At 39.7% G+C, this 19389-nt stretch overlaps 1 protein-coding gene across 5 annotated transcripts in view; it reads left to right on the forward strand.

Annotated features, from left to right (window-relative positions):
* The window catches only part of PHLDB2 (pleckstrin homology like domain family B member 2), a 235325-nt gene that overhangs the window by 97948 nt on the left and 117988 nt on the right, over nt 1-19389 (forward strand). For all 5 annotated transcript variants that reach the window (XM_038003302.2, XM_038003297.2, XM_073009709.1 and 2 more), the window contains exon 2: nt 6438-6552. In XM_038003302.2, coding sequence (XP_037859230.1) covers nt 6486-6552 — 67 coding nt within the window. In that variant the 5' untranslated portion in view covers nt 6438-6485. The remainder of the gene's footprint in view (nt 1-6437; nt 6553-19389) is intronic.

Genomic DNA, 19389 nt, shown 5'->3' on the forward strand with positions numbered 1-19389 from the left:
ATGCCCTTATTTGAAGGGTTACACATTATGCAAGAGTGATGGGCTCTCTGTTCACAATTTACTGTCAAGCAGTTCCAGAAAAAAAATACTCTTTGTGCTATTCTTGCAGCTTTTGACATCTGAAGTTATTTTTAAATTAACATTATCTTTAGCATTTTAAAAAGATAAAGTTGATTTTATGGTCTGTGAGTTTATCATTGATTTTCTCAGGTTCTCTGGGTAAACTGTATCATCTGCAAATAGTTTTATTTCTTCTTTTCCATTTCCTATGAATTGATTTTTTTTCTTTTTAAATTTGTGTTGGTTATAATCTCTAGGAAAAAAAAAATTCAGTAGATGCAGAGAGTAAGCATCCTTACCTTTTTCTAATCTCAGTGGAAATACCTCAAGTATTTTCTGATTAAACATAACACTGGGTTTAGGACCGAGGTATAGAAAAATATGCATCATCATTTCTTGGTCTTACGGCTAAGATCAAGTGTAGAAAATATGCCTCAATTTCTATTTTCTTGAATGTTTTTATCAGGCGTAGGAATTGAGTTTTGTTAAAAGCCCCCCCCCTTTTTTTTTTTTGCCAAGTGTGGTGGCTCATGCCTGTAATTCCAGCACTTTGGGAGGCTGAGGCAGGAAAATTGCTTGAGACCAGGAGTTTAAGACCTACCTAGGCAACATAGTGAGGCCCCGTTTCTAAAAAATCAAAATAAAAATATTAGCCAGATAGAGTGGTACATGCCTATAGTCCTACCTGCTTGGAAGACTGAGGCAGAAGAATGCTTGAGCCCAGGAGGTTGAGGCTGCAGTGAGCTATGACTACATCACTGCATCACTACATCACTATATCACTGCATTCCAGTCTGAGTGACAGTGAGACCCTGTCTCCAAAAAAATTTGTTTAATAAAATAAAATTAAAAGAATTTTTAAAAGCTTTTTCCCCATCTAAGGATAATATATGATTATTCTTCTTATATCTACTAATATAGTATTTAAATTAATAGATTTCCTCATATAGAATCATCTTTGCATTCCAGAAATAAATCCTACTCGGTCATGGTATATTTTATTAATATGGTGTTGGATTCTGTTTTCTAATATTTACTTTAGCATTTTTGCATTGATATTGGATAATTGCTTGTAATCTTATTTACACATTAGAATCATTTTCCTCCATACCATTTTTAGGAGAACAGTTTCCATGAAAGGGAGCTTGGTGATAACAGAAGGGATAAAGAGACAATCTAATGTAGAAATAGAGAGACCTGACTTAGGGCCACATAGATTAAGGGGAGGTTGCTGACCCCTCCCTTACTGACTAGGTGACCTTAGAGAAGTTATTCCTCCTCTTCTGCCCTCAATTTTCTTGTCTATCAATTAGAAGAACCTACCTTAAAAGACTGTGTGAGAATAAAATGACAAGATGTCGGTACAGATTTCAGTGCAATGCCTGACACAATGTAAGGCCACGCAAACACTGGTATACTGCATTTTATTAGAAAGAATGATTTTTCTTCTACTGCTTCTCACATTATAATAATGTGGCATAAAGACATATGTGGACAGATATCTCATAGTTTCATCAGGAGGCAGATAGTCTCCAATACCAGTTTGTCATGATTACCAGGCCACAGAGGAGTTTAGGCAGCTAATCTAGGGAGCTAGGTCTGTATTTTTTCTCTTCTTTCGTAGTTACTCCATTCCAGACTAGAAGTTTGAATTTATAATTTTATTTAATTAATTTTATTTATTTATTTTTGAGATGGAGTCTCACTCTGTCGCCCAGGCTGCAGTGCAGTGGCGTGATCTTGGTTCACTGCAACCTCTGCCTCCCAGGTTAAAGCGATTCTCCTGCCTCGCCTCCTGAGTAGCTGGGACTACAGGAGCCCGCCACCACACCCAGCTAATTTTTAGCTGTATTTTTGGTAGAGATGGGGTTTGAATTTAAACGGTGAGCTTTTCATGGTTATTGAGTAGGAGTAGGAGGAGGGGGGAACTGTAAAGGAATGAAAAAGGAAGAGAAAACTTCTTGAACCCCTCCTACATGCCAGGAACTAATTTAGATATACCTGCAGTTATTACATGAGGAAAGCTGGAAGGTTGCATCCGGGTTATAGAACTCAAGAACCACCTTGACAGGTGAATGGGTATGGGCATTGTCTCTCTATCTAACAGCCGAGATTAACTTTTGTTCTTTTCTTCTCACTCATAACCTCTTCAAATAGAATAAAGAGATGCATTTTCTCTGGGTTAGGCTCTCAGTTACTCTAGCTCTAAGTGCTCTGAACATCAGGAAATCACTCTGTACAGGGTGTCAGCTGGGCTTCTAGGACCCCTGCGTGTGGAGGAGTTAAGGAGAGTAATCATTTATCAATACATTTATCCACAACATTTTTATTATGAATGTGTTTATTCTGCAACTCTTTATTAAGACTGCAGAGGTGGAAATGCTATCTATCATTGTAAGACTGATAGACCTAGAGCATTGTAGGAATGTCCTGGAAAAAGAAATTGGCCTGAAGATGTTGGCATTTGTGCGGAACCTAGAAAGTCGGAGTTAGAAAGTAAAGCAAAGCTTGTGGGAGACAGCACAGTACATGTATTAAGGAACAGACTCACACATATCTAGGTCTGCATTTTGTCTTCCTATCTTTCTTACTATTGACTGTGGACAAGTTCTTTATTTTTCTGAGCTTTAATTGTATTTCTGTAAATTTAGGGAAAAGTACCTTATATATGGGGTTATAGTGAAGGTTAAAGGAGATAATGTAGGTAAAACATTTAGCACACTGCCTGACTTATAATCGCTCAAATATAATGGCCATTATTATTATCTGGCCTTTAGTAGTGTTCACTTCTTGCCTCTGTCAACAATCTTTTCCTTAGACTTTAAGCTTCTGCTTCTTTTTATTTAAAGACTATTTTTTGGTTCACAGCAAAATTGAGATGAAGGTACAGAGATTTCTCATATACCTCCATCCTCACACAAACATGGCCTCTTCCCTTATTAACATCCCCAAGGGTAGTATATGTGTTACAACTGGTAAACCGGTGAACTTATATTGATGCATTGCCATCACACAAAATCCATAGTTTACATTAGGGTTCACTCTTGGTATTGTACATTCTATAGGTTTAGACACATATATAATAACCAATATCCACTATTACAGTATCTTACAGAGTATTTTCACTGCCTAAAAATCTTCTGTGAAGCTTCTTGTTTTTTTTTTAAAAAAAAACAGCTTTTATTGAGGTATAATTCACATACCATATAATTCACCTATTTAAAGTTTACAATTCAATGGTTTTTAATATATTCAAAGAGTCATCCATAATCTAATTTCAGAATATTTTCCTCACTCTCAAAAGAAAATCCACATCATTAGCAGCACTCTCTATTCCTCTTTCATCTCTTCCCTACATCCACTTCTAGGTGACCACAAATCTATTTTCTGTCTCTATAGGTTTACCTATTCTGAACAGTTCATATAAATGTAATCATGTAATATGTGATCTTTTGTGACTAGCTTCTTTCATTTAGCATGTTTTCAAAGTTCATCCATGTTGAAGCATTGTGTCAGTACTTTGTTCCTTTGTATTGCTGAATGACATTCCATTGTATAGATATATCACACTTTATCCATTCACCTTTTGAAAGACATCTGAGTTGTTTCCATTTTTTGCTATTACAAATAATGACACCATGAACATTTACATGCGAGTTTCTGTGAGAACATATGTTTTCATTTCTTTGGGGTATATACATAGGAGTGGAATTTCTGCATTTTATGACAGCCTGTCAACCTTTAGAGGAATTGGCAGATTGTGAGCCAAAGAGGCATTTTGTGTTTCCACAAACACCCTATGAGTGCTCCAGTTTCTCCATTCTCTCCAATACTTGTTACAATCTGTCTTTTTTATTATAGCCATCCTAGTGGGTATGAAATGGTATCATATTGTGGTATTGATGTGCCTTTCCCAAATGGCTAAAGATGTTCGGTATATCTCCTTTGGAGCAATGTCTAAAATCCTTTGGGTATTTTGATTTTTTTATTAGACAGCGTCTCGCTCTGTTGCCGAGTCTGGAGCTCAGTAGCATGATCATACCTCACTGCAGCTCCTGACTCCTGGGCTCAAGCCATCCTCCTGCCTCAGCCTCCAAGTAGCTGGGAACACAGACACATGGCACCATGCCTGGCTAATTTTTTAAAATCTTTGGTAGAGACAGGATCTCTCTATGTTGCCCAGGCTGGTCTCGAAATCCTGGGCTCAAGTGATCATCCTGCCTCAGCCTCCCAAAGTGTTGGGATTACAGGAGTGAGCCACCATGCTTTGCCAAGTATTTTGAATTTTAAGAGTTTTACACATACTCTAGCTACAAGTCCCTTATCAGATATATAATTTACAAACATTTTCTCCTGCTCTGTGGGCTCTCATTTCACTCTTTTGATGGTATTGCTTATAGCACAAAAGTTTTTAAAGCTTCTTTTAAGTATAACTTACGGAAGTTTATATTTCAGCAGTTATCTCCTAAACAATATTCATGCTGGTAGACTTTCAGTGGAAGACTTGGCCTTGTTCTTCATGGACAAAAATGAGGCCCTCAGTATGTAAAAATCCTCTAATTATAACCTTCCCGTCACATAGCTGTTGACCTACATTGACATCTACCCTTACCTGCTTTCACTACCCATTCTCTTGAAATAAAAAGAGCTTATTCTGGTCAATACCAACAATCCAGCTGGGTTCTTGACCTCATCCTCTCTCTATTCTCCCAGGACATTCCTCTGTCACTTAATCTCTCTGTTTCCTAGATCTTTAACATCTCTCTCAGCCTGTGAGACAGTTTGCCTTACTCCTTCCCATTTTGGAAAAAAAAAAAAAAAAAAACTTGTCTTGATCTGCATCCTCCAACTATACATCTCTAGTCTTGTTCTCTACCCTGCACTTCACTTGGATGCCCTACAGATATATTTCAATTCAACACGTCCAGAATTAAATTCCCCTCCTCACCCCACATCCGTTCTACTTCCAGTATTTCCGTTTGTAGATAATGGCACCATCATCCATCACTTACCCAAATCAAACCCTCTCTCCCCTGTACCCACCTTCTAGAATCAACAAATCATGTTGGCTTGATGCGTTTTACCTCCCAGGTATATCATACAGTCTGCATCTCACTATTGTACATAAATGCCTTTAGTTTAGTTTCTTAACATCTCTCTCCTGAATTATTGTATAGACCTCTAACTTATCTTTCTACCTCCAATTCTGCCACCGTTAAGGTTCATTCTCCTTAATATACCAAGAGCAATATAAACGAAACCTGGTATGTGTTAGCATTTGAATAGGAGATGGTGATTATCACCTCATTAGGTAATGTACATCACTGGTCATGTGACCTTTTTTTTTTTTTTTAGAGACGGAGTCTCACTCTGTTGCCCAGCCTGGAGTGCAGTGGCCGGATCTCAGCTCACTGCAAGCTCCGCCTCCTGGGTTTATGCCATTCTCCTGCCTCAGCCTCCTGAGTAGCTGGGACTACAGGTGCTCGCCACCTCGCCCGGCTAGTTTTTTGTGTTTTTTAGTAGAGACGGGGTTTCACTGGGTTAGCCAGGATGGTCTTGATCTCCTGACCTTGTGATCCGCCTCTCTCGGCCTCCCAAAGTGCTGGGATTACAGGCTTGAGCCACCGCGCCCGGCCTCTGGTTATGTGACTTTTGATAACTCTCTAATTATTCATGTTCAGTCTCTGGCTCCTCATTTGTTAAAAAAACGACAGCACTTAGTCTTAGAGACATTGTGAGAATCGAGTGGGACAATATTTGGCATACTAGGTGTACAACAAATGGGGGCCCTTACTTACATGACAGTGGGACCAGGTCATCTCCTGGAGCTCCCCTGTGTCTACAGAGAATATTAGATATGTCAGCTGCAGGAAGCCAGACTTAAAGTCAGGAACTCTTTGGGAAGCTCTTGAGAACAAGGACACTGGTTTCCTTCCCTATAACTTGGGATTTGTAAAAATTAGAAGAAATAATAAAGACAAAGTACCTAACAGGGTGGCTGGTAAATAATAAGCATGGGATGAAAAATAGAAAATAAGCAGCAACATGGCCAAGAAGAAATAACTATGCTAAGAAACTGGTTCCTCTTTTGGTTTAAGCATTGTCCATTACTCGTTTGCCAGAATTTGTCTATTCTAGACAAAAGTGTGCTTTTGTTGTTAGTGGTGCAGCTGGTGGTGAAGTTCTGTTGTTTTATAGGGAAGATAGCAGTGAAATAACAGGGTGATCCAAGACGTCTGTTTTTCAACTCTAGCAGCAGTTAATTTCCCCGGATGTTCAACATCTGTGTTCAACAGATGAAGTTCTATTGACCTTGAGTTTTCAGAGATCAGTTCAGCTTTCCAATCATGGTATCTCTTTTTTCTTGCTGTGTGCAGGCTGGCACTGATCTCAGTTTATCCTTTGAGATTCAGCAGAAGGTCCCGATGGAGGAGGATGATACCCAGAGAGAGGTGCCCAAGGAAGATGGAGTTGGTGATGTGCAACATTTCGGTGAGAACTTTATTGTCAGAGGTTTTCAGTACATATTTACAAGTTCTTACTCCATCATACATATTGAGAATGAGCTGGCATTTTCAAGTAAAAACCCAGGAGTCCAGCAATCACTGGGGAAGAAAGCCTGAGGCTGGCAATTCTTACCCAGAACTCTGGTCACCTGCTTGTTCACAGGTCACCATATCTTACCTCACTGAAGACATATACTGAGGTTTTATTTAAGCCAGATGCTGAAGGATGGGAAGACCCAAGCAGCTGGTGTGGAAGTCTTTCCCAGTGACTAATCAGTCACTCAGAAATCAAAGCCTGCACAAGAAAGGGTGGGATGGGATGCATAGAGAGAGACACCAAGCCTTTAGACTCTAGCAGAGCAGCTGATATTGACATCTCTAAGCACGGAAGAGACTCCAACACAACTACTCCCAATTCACAGGGTTTGCGGTTCTGGTTGAAATCTTTGTAAAGGTTTCCCCTGGCACTCAAACAGAATAAATAGGCTTATACAGTGTATATATTCCTCATTATTTTTTATTATGCCTCAGATGATCAAGTAACCAGAGAGCTGAGGGATAAGCTTGGTTACCTAGTTTCAGCCAATCTCATTAGTATTTCCTTCTGACCAGCTGACCAGCTCTGTACTGCAAAGTCTTCTTGTGTTAAGGGACGGCGATGCCAAACCAGATTTAATTTTTCATTTACTCATTGTGCTAAGTTCTAGACACAAGAAGTTAAAATAGAAAAACCAGTGTTAGGGCTCTCCAGAGAAACAGAACCAATAGAACACACACACACACACACACACACACACAGAGAGAGAGAGAGAGAGAGAGAGAGAGACAAAGAGAGATTTTAAGGAATTATCTTACTAAGTTGCTCTATTGTGGGGCTGGCTGGGAATTCTGCAATCAGTAGGGAGTGTATATCTTGAGCAGACACGGAAAATAAAACAGAAACATTGCAATATGATGATGTGAAATACTTTGACATCTAACCAAAACCAGTCATAGAGTTGGAGAAAGCTTTCTGGAGAGGGTGATTTCTGAAGCAACTATTGCTCAGTGAATTGTGGTTATGAAGAAAGAGATAAATGAATGTGACTCATGTGAATAACTGCAGGCAGTTTACTGTGACTGGAACGCTCCCTCCTTGCAGGAAGAGGAGGAAGGAATTGGCAAGCTATTAGGTGGGGAAATAACCTGGAGAAACCAGATGACATTTTTTGTTTGTTTATTTGTTTTCGTGCTCATCTGAAGATTCCAGATTTATTTTATCCTAAAGGCTTTGAGAAGTTATTGAAGACTTCTAAGCATTGGAGTGATGAGATTAGAGTTTTGGTAAAGACTAATTTATGTAATTATTTAACAAATATTTAATAGTGTCTGTCAGGTATGAAGTTCTGTTAGAGGCACTGGAAATATGACAATGAACAAGACAGAAAGATCCCGGTCCTCATACAGCTTAGAATTGTGTGCGGGAGATTAGGGGAAAAAAAGACTAATAAAAGAACTTAAAATTTTAAGTACTGTTATTGAGGCTTGATTTAGGAACTTATTACAATTCCAATATCCTCCCATCCCATCTCACCTGGCCATCACATCCTGCTATAAGTGGAAGCTTTAAATACTGAGTATTACTCAGCAACTGCCCTATACCCCATCCCATCTCATGGCCAAATGCACAGTCTTGGATTTGATACTTCTAGACCCTCTTTCCAAAATGTGGATCTTAGCTTTTTCTTTAGGCTCTGCATCTTCCATTTCCTTGGGAGAGCCTTACTTCCTGCACACCCAATGTCCCTTTACCCCTGGGACTAATGAGGTTCCATCTTCTCTTGACTTGTTCCTGGCCCTCTCTAAAAGTGGGGAAATACCAGGTAGTAAATGAAGGCAAGGGGATGAAGAGTACTATTGACAGAGTTTAAGAGGTAAAAATCATACGATTTGGCAATGGACTGGTAATAGGGCTTGAGGAAGAATTGAGAGATTGAACAAGTTTTCCAGTAAGGGAGTTGGATAACTGGATCTAAGAGGGTGTCCTTTACTTAACTGTAGACTACAATTAAGAAGGAGGGCTGAGGGGTGCATGTGAGGGAAGGTGATAATGATGTAATGATTAGGACGTGTTAAGTCTGCTCTGCCCAAAGGATACTCCTGTGTAGGTAAACAGTATGTGACCCTCATCTTCCCCCATCTACATTCCTAAACCTTCCTTCCTTCTTGTACTGAGGATTGTGGAAGTTGGAATGAAAAACAAAGGACTGATATTTCCAGTAGGATCAAAGCATTCAACAAAGTAATTGAGAAGCTATCATAAAATGCTAATAGCCCATGAGAGATAAAACTTTCTTCTTTTGAGAACTAATTACCAGTGAATTATTCATCAAGGGTAATGTTGCCTCCCGCCACTAGGGACCCTCATAATTGCCTGTGTAAGGAATTTTCCACCTGGATAGTCACTTTGATAACTTCTGCAGGACAAAACTAGCTTTTGCAACAGGAAAACAATAAACCACATCAGAGCTTGTCTTGATTACATTGCTCATCAATGCTCCGCAGACTAGAGGAGTAAAAAGCACAAGTGCTTTGGTGCTTTGACTCCCCCAACCAGCACTCCAGTTGTTGAGGGATCTCAGACCTTATCTGGGGTTTTTGTTGAAGAAACAGAGGAACAGCCCCAGAAAGCTCTGCCAACAGGCTTGGGGTGTGGGGAGAAAAATACTCCCTTTAGACATACACAGTCATGCACTGCATAATGTTTCAATCAGTGATGGACAACATGTACAACAGTGGTCCTGTAAGATTATAATGGAGCTGAAAAATGTCTTATTATCTGGTGACACGGGTATGGTAGCACAACACCTTACCTTTTCTGTGTTGAGATGTTTAGATACACAAATATTTACTATTATATTACAGTTGCCGACAGTATTCAGTATAGTAGCATTCTATATAGGCTTGTAACCATTCTTATGGCTATGCCATATAGACTGGGTGGGTGTGTAGTAGACTATGCCACCTAGCTTTGTGTAAGTGGACTCTATGATGTTTGCACAATGACAAAATTACCTAACAACGCATTTCTCAGAACATAGCCCTAGCCTCAAGCAATGCGTGACTTTCCTCTTGTGAACTGATGGGTCGCTAAGCCTTTTATAAAGCTAACTTTAATATTAACATTGAAGATACAGTGAATCCATATACTCATGTTAAATTTCTGGAGATTTCTTTCTTTTTTTTTTTTTTTGAGATAGGGTCTCACTCTATTGCCTAGGCTGGAATGCAGTGATGGAATCATAGCTCACTGCAGCCTTGAATTCTTGGGCTTAGTTGATCCTCCTGCCTTAGTCTCCAGAGTAGGTAAGACTATAGGCCCATGACACCATGCCTGGATAATTGAAAAAAGTATTTTTTTTTTAGAGAAGGGATTTTGCTATGTTGCCTAGGCTGGTCTCAAACTCCTGGGTTCAAATGATCCTTCCACCTTGGCCTCCCAAAGCGCTGGAATTCCAGGCATGAGCCACTGTGCCAGGCCAAAGTTCTGAAAATTCTTATGTCAAGCTTGTAAATATAATACTAATACCTTAGGAATCAACCTCTGGAAATCATCAATAAGAGAATGACCTTTTAAATAGAGCTTCTTTTGTTTTCCATTTGAATAGCACAGCAAGTGAATTTTGATCATCTTCTTTAGGAATATTTGTAACTCAGAAATTCTTGGTTCTTGTCATTATGCAAAACAGACACTAGCACATGTATTTTATAGCAGTGCAATTCACAATTGCCAAGATGTGGAACCAGCCTAAGTGCCTATCAACTAATGAGTGGATAAGAAAATGTGGTATAGATACACCATGGAATACTATTCAGTCATTAAACGGCATGAAATAATGTCTTTTCCAGCAACTTAGATGGAACTGGAGGCCATTATTCTAAGTGAAATAACAGGAGTGGAAAACCAAAAACTGTATGTTCTCACTTTTAAGTGGGAGTTAAGCTATGGGTACACAGAGGCATACAGAGTGACATAACGGACTTTAGAGACTCAAAGGGAGAAGGTGGGGGGCAGGGCTAGGGATACAAAACTACACATTAGGTAAATGTATACTACTTGCATGATGGATGCACTAAAATATCAAAATTCATCACTATATAATTCATTTGTGTAACAAAAAACTACTTGTACCTAAAAAGCTATTGAAATTTTAAAAATTTAAAAAGAAATCCTTGGTTCTTAAGGATAGTCATAAATTCAAATGAGACTAAAATAACCATACTAAAATGAAGCAGGCGGATCCCTTTAGCCTAGGAGCTTGAGACCAGCCTGGACAATGTAGTGAGACCCCATCTCTACAAAGAATTTTTAAAATATGGGTGTGGTGGCATGCACTTGTGGTCCTAGTTACTTGGGAGGCTGAGGCACGAGGATGGCTTGAGTCCAGGTTTCAAGTTACAATGATCTATAATTACTCCACTATACTCCAGCCTGGGCAACAGAACAAGACCTTGTCTTTAAAGTAAATACATAAATAAATAAAGGAACTATGCTAGTCATAACATCACCATCTGTATCTCAGAAATAAATGCTTCAAACAACCATTTAGAATTTATTGAGCACTAACATAAATCTCCAGTCAGAGTTGAGTGCTATAAAATAATGTTTTTGGCCAGGCACAGTGGCTCACGCCTGTAATCCCAGCACTTTGAGAGGCCGAGGTGGGCGGATCACGAGGTCAGGAGATCGAGACCAGCCTGGCTAACATGGTGAAACTCTATCTCTACTAAAAATACAAAAAATTAGCCGGGCATGGTGGTGGGCACCTGTAGTCCCAGCTACTCGGGAGGCTGAGGCAGGAGAATGGCATGAACCTGGGAGGCAGAGCTTGCAGTGAGCAGAGATCACGCCACTGCACTCCAGCCTGGGTGACAGAGCGAGACTCCATTTCAAAAAAATAAAAAAGAGTTGTACTAGTGTTCTTTGAAATTCTCCTGAGAAAAGCAATGAAATTGTCCCCAGCAAGTGGAACATTAAAAATGGTCAGGCAAGTAGCTCTGAGTCCCTGCAGACACAGCCAGTTAATTGGAATATTGTCACTGAATTTCTGGTCCATCAGTGACCCAACACCCAAAGGGGCCTGTTCATGTGTATTTCTGTGAGCATTTTAGGATCTGTAACTACAGAGTTATGTTAACTCTGAAAAAGAAAAAGGGCAGTCTGGAGTGGACGGAGAGATTTAATATGTTAATTGTGACCCTAATGAACACGCAGTTGAGCAGCCTCGACTTGCAACTGACACCTTGTTTAATACAGGAAGTAGAGTAGGGCTTTATTAGAGTCTTTAAATGTCGTGGTTGGAGCTCATATTTCTTTTTCACCCTATGCCTATATAATCATGTTGTTCCACTTCCTACACAGCCCCTGGCTCTTCCTGTTGTCCAGCAGCAAGGAGCCAGTGCAAGTTCAGAGTAAGGAAATGACATAATTAAAATGGTATTCAATGCGAAGCCTAAAATTCAAAGCCCCATCTTTCCCCTTTCCTCAAATCTGGCCCCAGCACCCTAGATCTTATCTCCTACTCCTCCCTCCCCAGCTCAGGCGGCTGTATTACTCACTCTTTCCCAAACCTGCCTTGGCTTTACTGTCCTCCTGCATTGTTCGTGGTCTTTCCTCTGCCTAGAAGGACCCCCAACCTTTTTTTTTCAATATGAAACTCACATATGGTGTCTTCCCTGGTGGACTCACTGGACACAGATACCCCTTTACCTGAACTCTTCTGTATCATTGTTTTTTAGCATATATTACATTACCACATTACAGTTATATGCTAGGCAGTATAAAACAGAGTGTTTCGTAAATTTGCCTTTGTTTTAACATTCCTCATGTTCTGAATCCTGGCCCCTGTTCAGTTGTCAGAATTCTCCCATGTGCTGAAGTCTGTGTATCTCTGACACATCAATTTGGACATCTATCCCTGCCCAAGGTGGCAATCTCCCTCTCTCTCTCGCTCTCTCTCTATATATATATAATATATTTAAATATAATTATGTTATACGTAAAGATCATAGGTAGTACATATTATATATTATATATACATAAATTAATATACATAAAGATTATATATTATAATAATCCTTATGTATAATTATCTTTATACATAATATAATTACCTTTATGTAAACATTAAGGACAAATTTGAAATCAAGGTATGGTATAACTGGAGGGATGATGAAAGTTCAGATGAAAAGAAAAACAAAGAAAACCAATAGAAGAGAAGCTGAGTTCTCTTCAGTATCAAGGAATACTGTTGATAAGGTGTTGGTTTTTGTTTTTTTTTTTTCATGATAAGTAGATAAGATACAGAGAAACTCCTTGTTTTAAGCCCTCTATGCAGGCAAAGTAGACCAATTCAGGGTCCTCAAGTGATAAGAAAAGTGAGCCAGATAACACAGCTAGTTAAAAGACACACACACACACACACACACACACACACACACACACACACACACACACACCCCCCATCCTTTTCCTGCCTGATTGCAATACAAACTCACAGAAAAGACTGGGGGTAGGGCAGAAAGAGAACATTTGATGCAGAAATTAATCAGATGTTCCAAATAGATTTAGATTTTTCTCCTAATTAGAGAACCTACCTTGTAATTGTTTAAGATAAAGCAGCACGTGTGGATAATCATTACACCTGAGGAGACAAAAATTAGGTATTTGCCTTTGTATGCCCCTGTGAGGTTAAAGTGATTCCCACTTTAGTTTTGGTGAACTTTCTGGTATTAATTTGAATAATATGCTATTTATACTTTATATATTTAAATATATATTAGAGAATGTATAGTAAAAACCAAGTATTCAATAAGGTTATTGGAATAAAAATACATCAACATTTTAAAAAGGAGAGGAAAACAAAGTCTTTATTACCGTTACACAAAAATTTAATGGTAAGCTTGACTCTGGGCTTCCTGGCAACAAGGATACAAAGAGAAACACTAGGTTACACAGTTCCCCTTAACAACAGTTGCAGATCCAACGTGAAAATAGATGAAGATGCTTTTTCTAAGAAACGAAAGTACATTCATTTTTTTAGAGAGAAAATTTATCCAAGTACTAAATTCTAAAAAGAGTGTGTAATTTGGAACTGAACTTATATAGGACAGTCAGTATACAACCCAATGGTCAACATCATCATCAATAGTTCCAGAAAGGCAAATGTGGTTGGAAACTACTCTGCTGGGTGTTCTTTTTGTGCTGTTTATCCCCTGTGCAAGGAATGGTACCTACATTAACACACTGGCTCATAAAATATGGGTTCGGCCAGGCGTAGTGGCTCATGCCTATAATCCCAGCACTTTGAGAGGCCAAGGTGGGCAGATCACCTGAGGTCGAGAGTTCGAGACCAGCCTGACCAACATGGTGAAACCCCATCTCTATTAAAAATACAAAATTAGCCGGGCATGGTGGCCCATGCCTGTAATCCCAGCTACTCCAGAGGCTGAGGCAGGAGAATCGCTTGAACCCAGGAGGCAGAGGTTGTGGTGAGCCAAGATCACGCCATTGCACTCCAGCCTGGGCAACAAGAGCAAGACTCCATCCCCCGCCCCACCCCAGAAAAAAGAGTTCTTACTTTTCAGAATACAGGTTTGCTTCTCAATGAAGGTAAATAATGCACTCAAATTACTTGGCTAGTGTATTAGTCCGTTCTCACACTCCTCTAAAGAAATACCTGACACTAGGTAATTTATAAAGGAAAGAGGTTTAATTGACTCACAGTTTCGCATTGCTGGGGAGGCCTCAGGAAACTTACAATCATGGCAAGGGCAAAGGAGAAGCAGACACTTTCTTCACAGGGCAGCAGGACAGAATGAATGCAAGCCAGACACTTACAAAACCATCAGATCTCATGAGAACTCACTATCATGAGAACAGCATGGGGGAAACTGCCCCCAAGATCCAATTACCTCCACCTGGTCCCACTCTTGACACTTGGGGATTATGAGAATTACAATTCCAGGTGAAATTTCGGTTGAGACACAGAGCCAAACTATATTAGCTAGCAAAAGGGCTGAATCCGGGCTCAAAACCCAGTTCTGCCTGACTTCACAGTCAATGATTTTTCCACTGCACTCTGCAAGTAGAAATTTCTTGATTCATTAAATCATCATAATATTAAAGTGAACTTCAGCAAAATCAATTGTTCCATGAGCTAAACTGCAGTGAGATTGAAATGAGTTAATAGCTACAAAGATTTGTTAGGCTATCATTGCAGAGAAAGGAGCAAATATACAGATTCAGGACACAAAAAGTTAATCAAATCCAACCAATCCTTTCTAATAAAAGGGAACAATAGCAAAAATAATTCCAAATGGAATAACATAGAAATTCATAATATCACTGTATGTGTTTCAAAGTGAGCAGGTATGTACAAACCTACTCCCAAAGACCACAAAAGCTGAAAAGTCAAAGAGGCTGACAAGTCCAGTTTCTCAGAAAGAAACATATAATAGAGACTTATGAACAGAAGCCATGTCCCCAGTGGCTGCGAAAAAAGATGGTGTATCTCCATGCTGTCACCCCCAGAGTCAGGACACATAAACTAAAGGAAAAGAATGTGTGGGAGAATTGAAGTCGACCCCTCAGGGAGAGGCAAAAATGCTATGTGAATCTTCCTATGGGCAGGATTTATGGCCAAGGTTGTTTTGACGCAAGGGCAGGATTTAAGGTAACAATAGATAAAGTACAAATCTTCGAGTAATTCCCAGAACTCGGGTTAATCAGAAGTTAACATGTAATCTTCCATGGAATTAGAGTAAAAAGAAAAACAAGTCAGCATGGCAGATGAGCATCCAAGAGAGTTGCTTTAGCCTCCACACTGTGCAACACTTTAAAGTTCCCCACCCGAGAGGGTGAAGGATAAAGGAAACTAAGATCAGGGACTGTAATCACTACAGATCCTGGAGAGGCAAACAAGAAAGGTCTGCTGTTTAGTTTACAACACAATCTCTCTAGTGATAAAGAATGGCAGAGGGGGAGGCAGGACTCTGGTCTGTGATTAAATAGAAAACTTAATTATAAAGAACCCAGGAAACAGAAAAAAGTAAAAAGACTTTCTTTCTCTTTCTTTCTTTCTTTTCTTTTTCTTTCTTTCTTTCTTTCTTTCTTTCTTTCTTTCTTTCTTTCTTTCTTTCTTTCTTTCTTTCTTCTTTTTCTTTCTTTCCTTTTTCTTTCTTTTTTTTCTTTCTTTCTTTTTCTTTTTTTCTTTCTTTCCTTCCTTCCTCCCTCTTCTGTTCTTTCTTTCTTTCCCTTTCTTTCTTCCTTCCTTTCTCTTTCTTTCTTCCTTCCTTTCTCTTTCTTTCCTTCTTTCTTTCTTTCCTTCTTTCTTTTCTTTCTTTCTTTTTTCTTTTCCTTCCTTCCTCTATTTCGTTCTTTCTTTCTCTACCTCTCCCCCCCTCCCTCCCACCTCTCCCTCTCTTCCTTCCTTCCTTCCTTCCTTCCTTCCTTCCTTCCTTCCTTCCTTCCTTCTCTCTTTCTTTCCTTTCTTTCTCCCTTCCTTCCTTCCTTCCCTCTTTCCTTTCTTTCTCCCTTCCTTCCTTCCTTCCTTCCTTCCTTCCTTCCTTCCTTCCTTCCTTCCTTCCTTCCTTCCTTCCTTCCTTTCCATCATCATAACTAAAAGAAAGTCTGGTAATACAATAATAACGATAACAGTTGTACTTTATTGAGTGCTTTCTATAGATGTTGGGGTCTGCATTTGCATTTGTCTGGTTTTTTTGTTTGTTTGTTTTTTATTTTTGAGACAAGGTCTCACTCTGCCACCCAGGCTGGAGTGCAGTGGTGCGATCATGGCTCACTGCAGCCTTGAATTCTCAGGTGATTCTCCTACCTCAGCCTCCCGAGTAGCTGGGACTACAGATGGTGCACCACCATGCGGGGCTAATATTTTTGTATTTTTAGTAGAGACAAGGTTTTGCCATGTTGGCCAGGCTGCTCTGGAACTTCTAGTCTCAAGCGGTCCTGCTACCTCGGCTCCCGAGGTGCTGGGATTACAGGCGTGAGCCACTGAGCCTGGACTGAATTTATCTAATTTAACACTTGCACCTTCAGGGTGGTCTCGTCTATCTTCAGGCTGCTATGGCCTTATGAAAGCTACTGAAAACCACTCTAACTCATCAGGAATGGGAAACTTTGCTGGGTTTACTCACTTGAAAAAGTCACATTCAATGAATACTTTTCGAGTCCCTTCCATGTATAAGTCTTGGAGTATGATTCATACAAATATGAATAAAATGACTCCCTTTGCCTTCTAGGAGCTTGGCTATAATGAGACAGAGATGCCAGCAGATAAAACAAGGCAGTGAAGGGAGGCCAGTGAGGATTACTTTTTGTCTAGTAATTAGGAATTATTCATTATACAGACATGTCCTCTAGTAACATTCATACTTAGGAAAGAGGTAGAAGGTAGCATTAAAGACAATGAACTCAAGAACAAGTGCTCAAATTCTGCCTCTACCAACTTATTACCTGAGTGACAATTGACTTGTGAACCTTTTTTCACTTATAAAATGGGAGTAGTAACAGTAACTGTCATAGGGTTGTTGCATCAACTAATACTGTCCTATATTTGGAAGAATACCGGATACGTATATGATAGTAATTGTTGCTCTCAATAAATTTAGCGATTTTTTTCTTAGACATAAATATTGGCAATCTAATTATGGCCATTCTAAATATGCTGTGTTGGTGCGCATTCTCCTCAGATCTTCTGAAGGGAGAAAAGTTGTCTCTAAGATGTCTGTGTAGTCAAGTGTATTTCTGGCATTGCTCGAGGCAAGGAAATGTTTGCAACACAGTGCTTTGGGTCAAAGCCATCATTTATTCTTGAGCACCATTTACATGTCCTGCATCCTTCTAGGCACACTAGGGATCTAGTACTGGAGAGAACAGGCAACGCTCTCTGCCTGCCTGCCTGCCTGACATTCTAGTGAGGAGAGACAGACAATAAACATAATTTTAAAAGTACATTTTACAATGTAATAGAATGTGGTGACTTTGTCAAAAAATAAATTTAAGTAGTATGGAAAACACATTTTAAACTTTAAGTAGAGTGGTCAGAGCAGGCCTGAGCAACACAGTGACACTGAACAGTGTCTTGAAGGAAGTGAGGGAGTGAACCATGCAGCTACTTGGGAAGAGGGAATTTTAGGCAGAGAGGGCAATTAGAACAAAGGCCCTGAGATGGAACTAGGAATCTAGTCTAGGAGGCCATTGTGGCAGGGGCTAAGTAAGTGATAAAGGGGAAGTAGGAGGCCGGGCACAATGGCTCACGCCTGTCATCCCAACACTTAGGGAGGCGGAGGTGGGCAGATTGCTTGAGTCCAGGAGTTCAAGAACAGTCTGGGCAATGTGGTGAAACCCCATCTCTGCAAAACATTCAATATTAGCTGGGTATGGTGGTCTGCACCTCATGGAGGCTGAAGTGGGAGGTTCAGGCTGCAATGAGGTTAAGGCTGCAGTAAGCTATGATCATGCCATTGCACTCCTGCCTGGGTGACAAAGTGAGACCCTGTCTCAAAAAAAAAAAAAAAAAAAAAAAAAAAGAGAAAAGAAAAAAATTCCAGGGTAAAGGAAATAAAATGATGTTATGTTCATGGGGATGATCCAAAAAAGAGGAGGAAAGAGATGACGTGGGTGAGAAAAGAACATTGCTGGAGCACTTAACTGTTTAACTGTTGGATTGGTGAGTGTATGTATGCTTCTGCAGGGTAAAAACTCAGGACAGGGGAAAAAATTCCTCTGAAAAACCAGACATTCCTAACAAACATATGAAAAAATGCTCATCATCACTGGTCATTAGAGAAATGCAAATCAAAACCACAATGAGATACCATTCTCACACCAGTTAGAATGGTGATCATTAAAAAGTCAGGAAACAACAGATGCTGGAGAGGATGTGGAGAAATGGGAACACTTTTACACTGTTGGTGGGAGTGTAAGTTAGTTCAACCATTGTGGAAGACAGTGTGGCGATTCCTCAGGGATCTAGAACTAGAAATACCATTTGGCCCAGCAATCCCATTACTGGGTATATATCCATAGAATTATAAATCATTCTACTATAAAGGCACATACAAACGTATGTTCATTGCAGCACTGTTCACAATAGCAAAGACTTGGAACCAACCGAAATACCCATCAATGATAAAGAAAATGTGGCACATATACACCATGGAATACCATGCAGCCATAAAAAAGAATGAGTTCATGTCCTTTGCAGGGACATGGATGATGCTGGAAACCATCATTCTCAGCAAACTAACCCAGGAACAGAAAACCAAACACCGAATGTTCTCATCATAAGTGGGAGTTGAACAATGAGAACATATGGACACAGGGAGGGGAACATCACACACCGAGGCCTGTTGGGGGATGGGGAACAAGGGGAAGGAGAGCATTAGGACAAATACCTAATGCATGTGGGGTTTAAAACCTAGATGAAGGGCTGATGGGTGCAGCAAACCACCATGGCACATGTATACCTATGTAATATACCTGAACGTTCTGCACATGTATCCCAGAACTTAAAGTATAATTTTAAAAAAAATTTTTAAAAAGGTTTTCCGTAGGTAAGGCTCTCCCTAAAATTAAAAGTCAAACTTTTACTTGCACATATGAAAAGTGCATTAAATAAGCTATTTCTTCAGTGACAGTATACTGAGTTATGCTCATGGTGTCAGGTACTTTGCATATATTATTCAGAAGCTTATTAGCAGCATCAGTATCGTTTATTGCTGCACTCTAGGTGAAGAAATTGTTGCTGGGAGCTACATCAACTTG

Source organism: Chlorocebus sabaeus, chromosome 22 (assembly GCF_047675955.1).
Source record: "Chlorocebus sabaeus isolate Y175 chromosome 22, mChlSab1.0.hap1, whole genome shotgun sequence".
Lineage (NCBI taxonomy): Eukaryota > Metazoa > Chordata > Mammalia > Primates > Cercopithecidae > Chlorocebus > Chlorocebus sabaeus.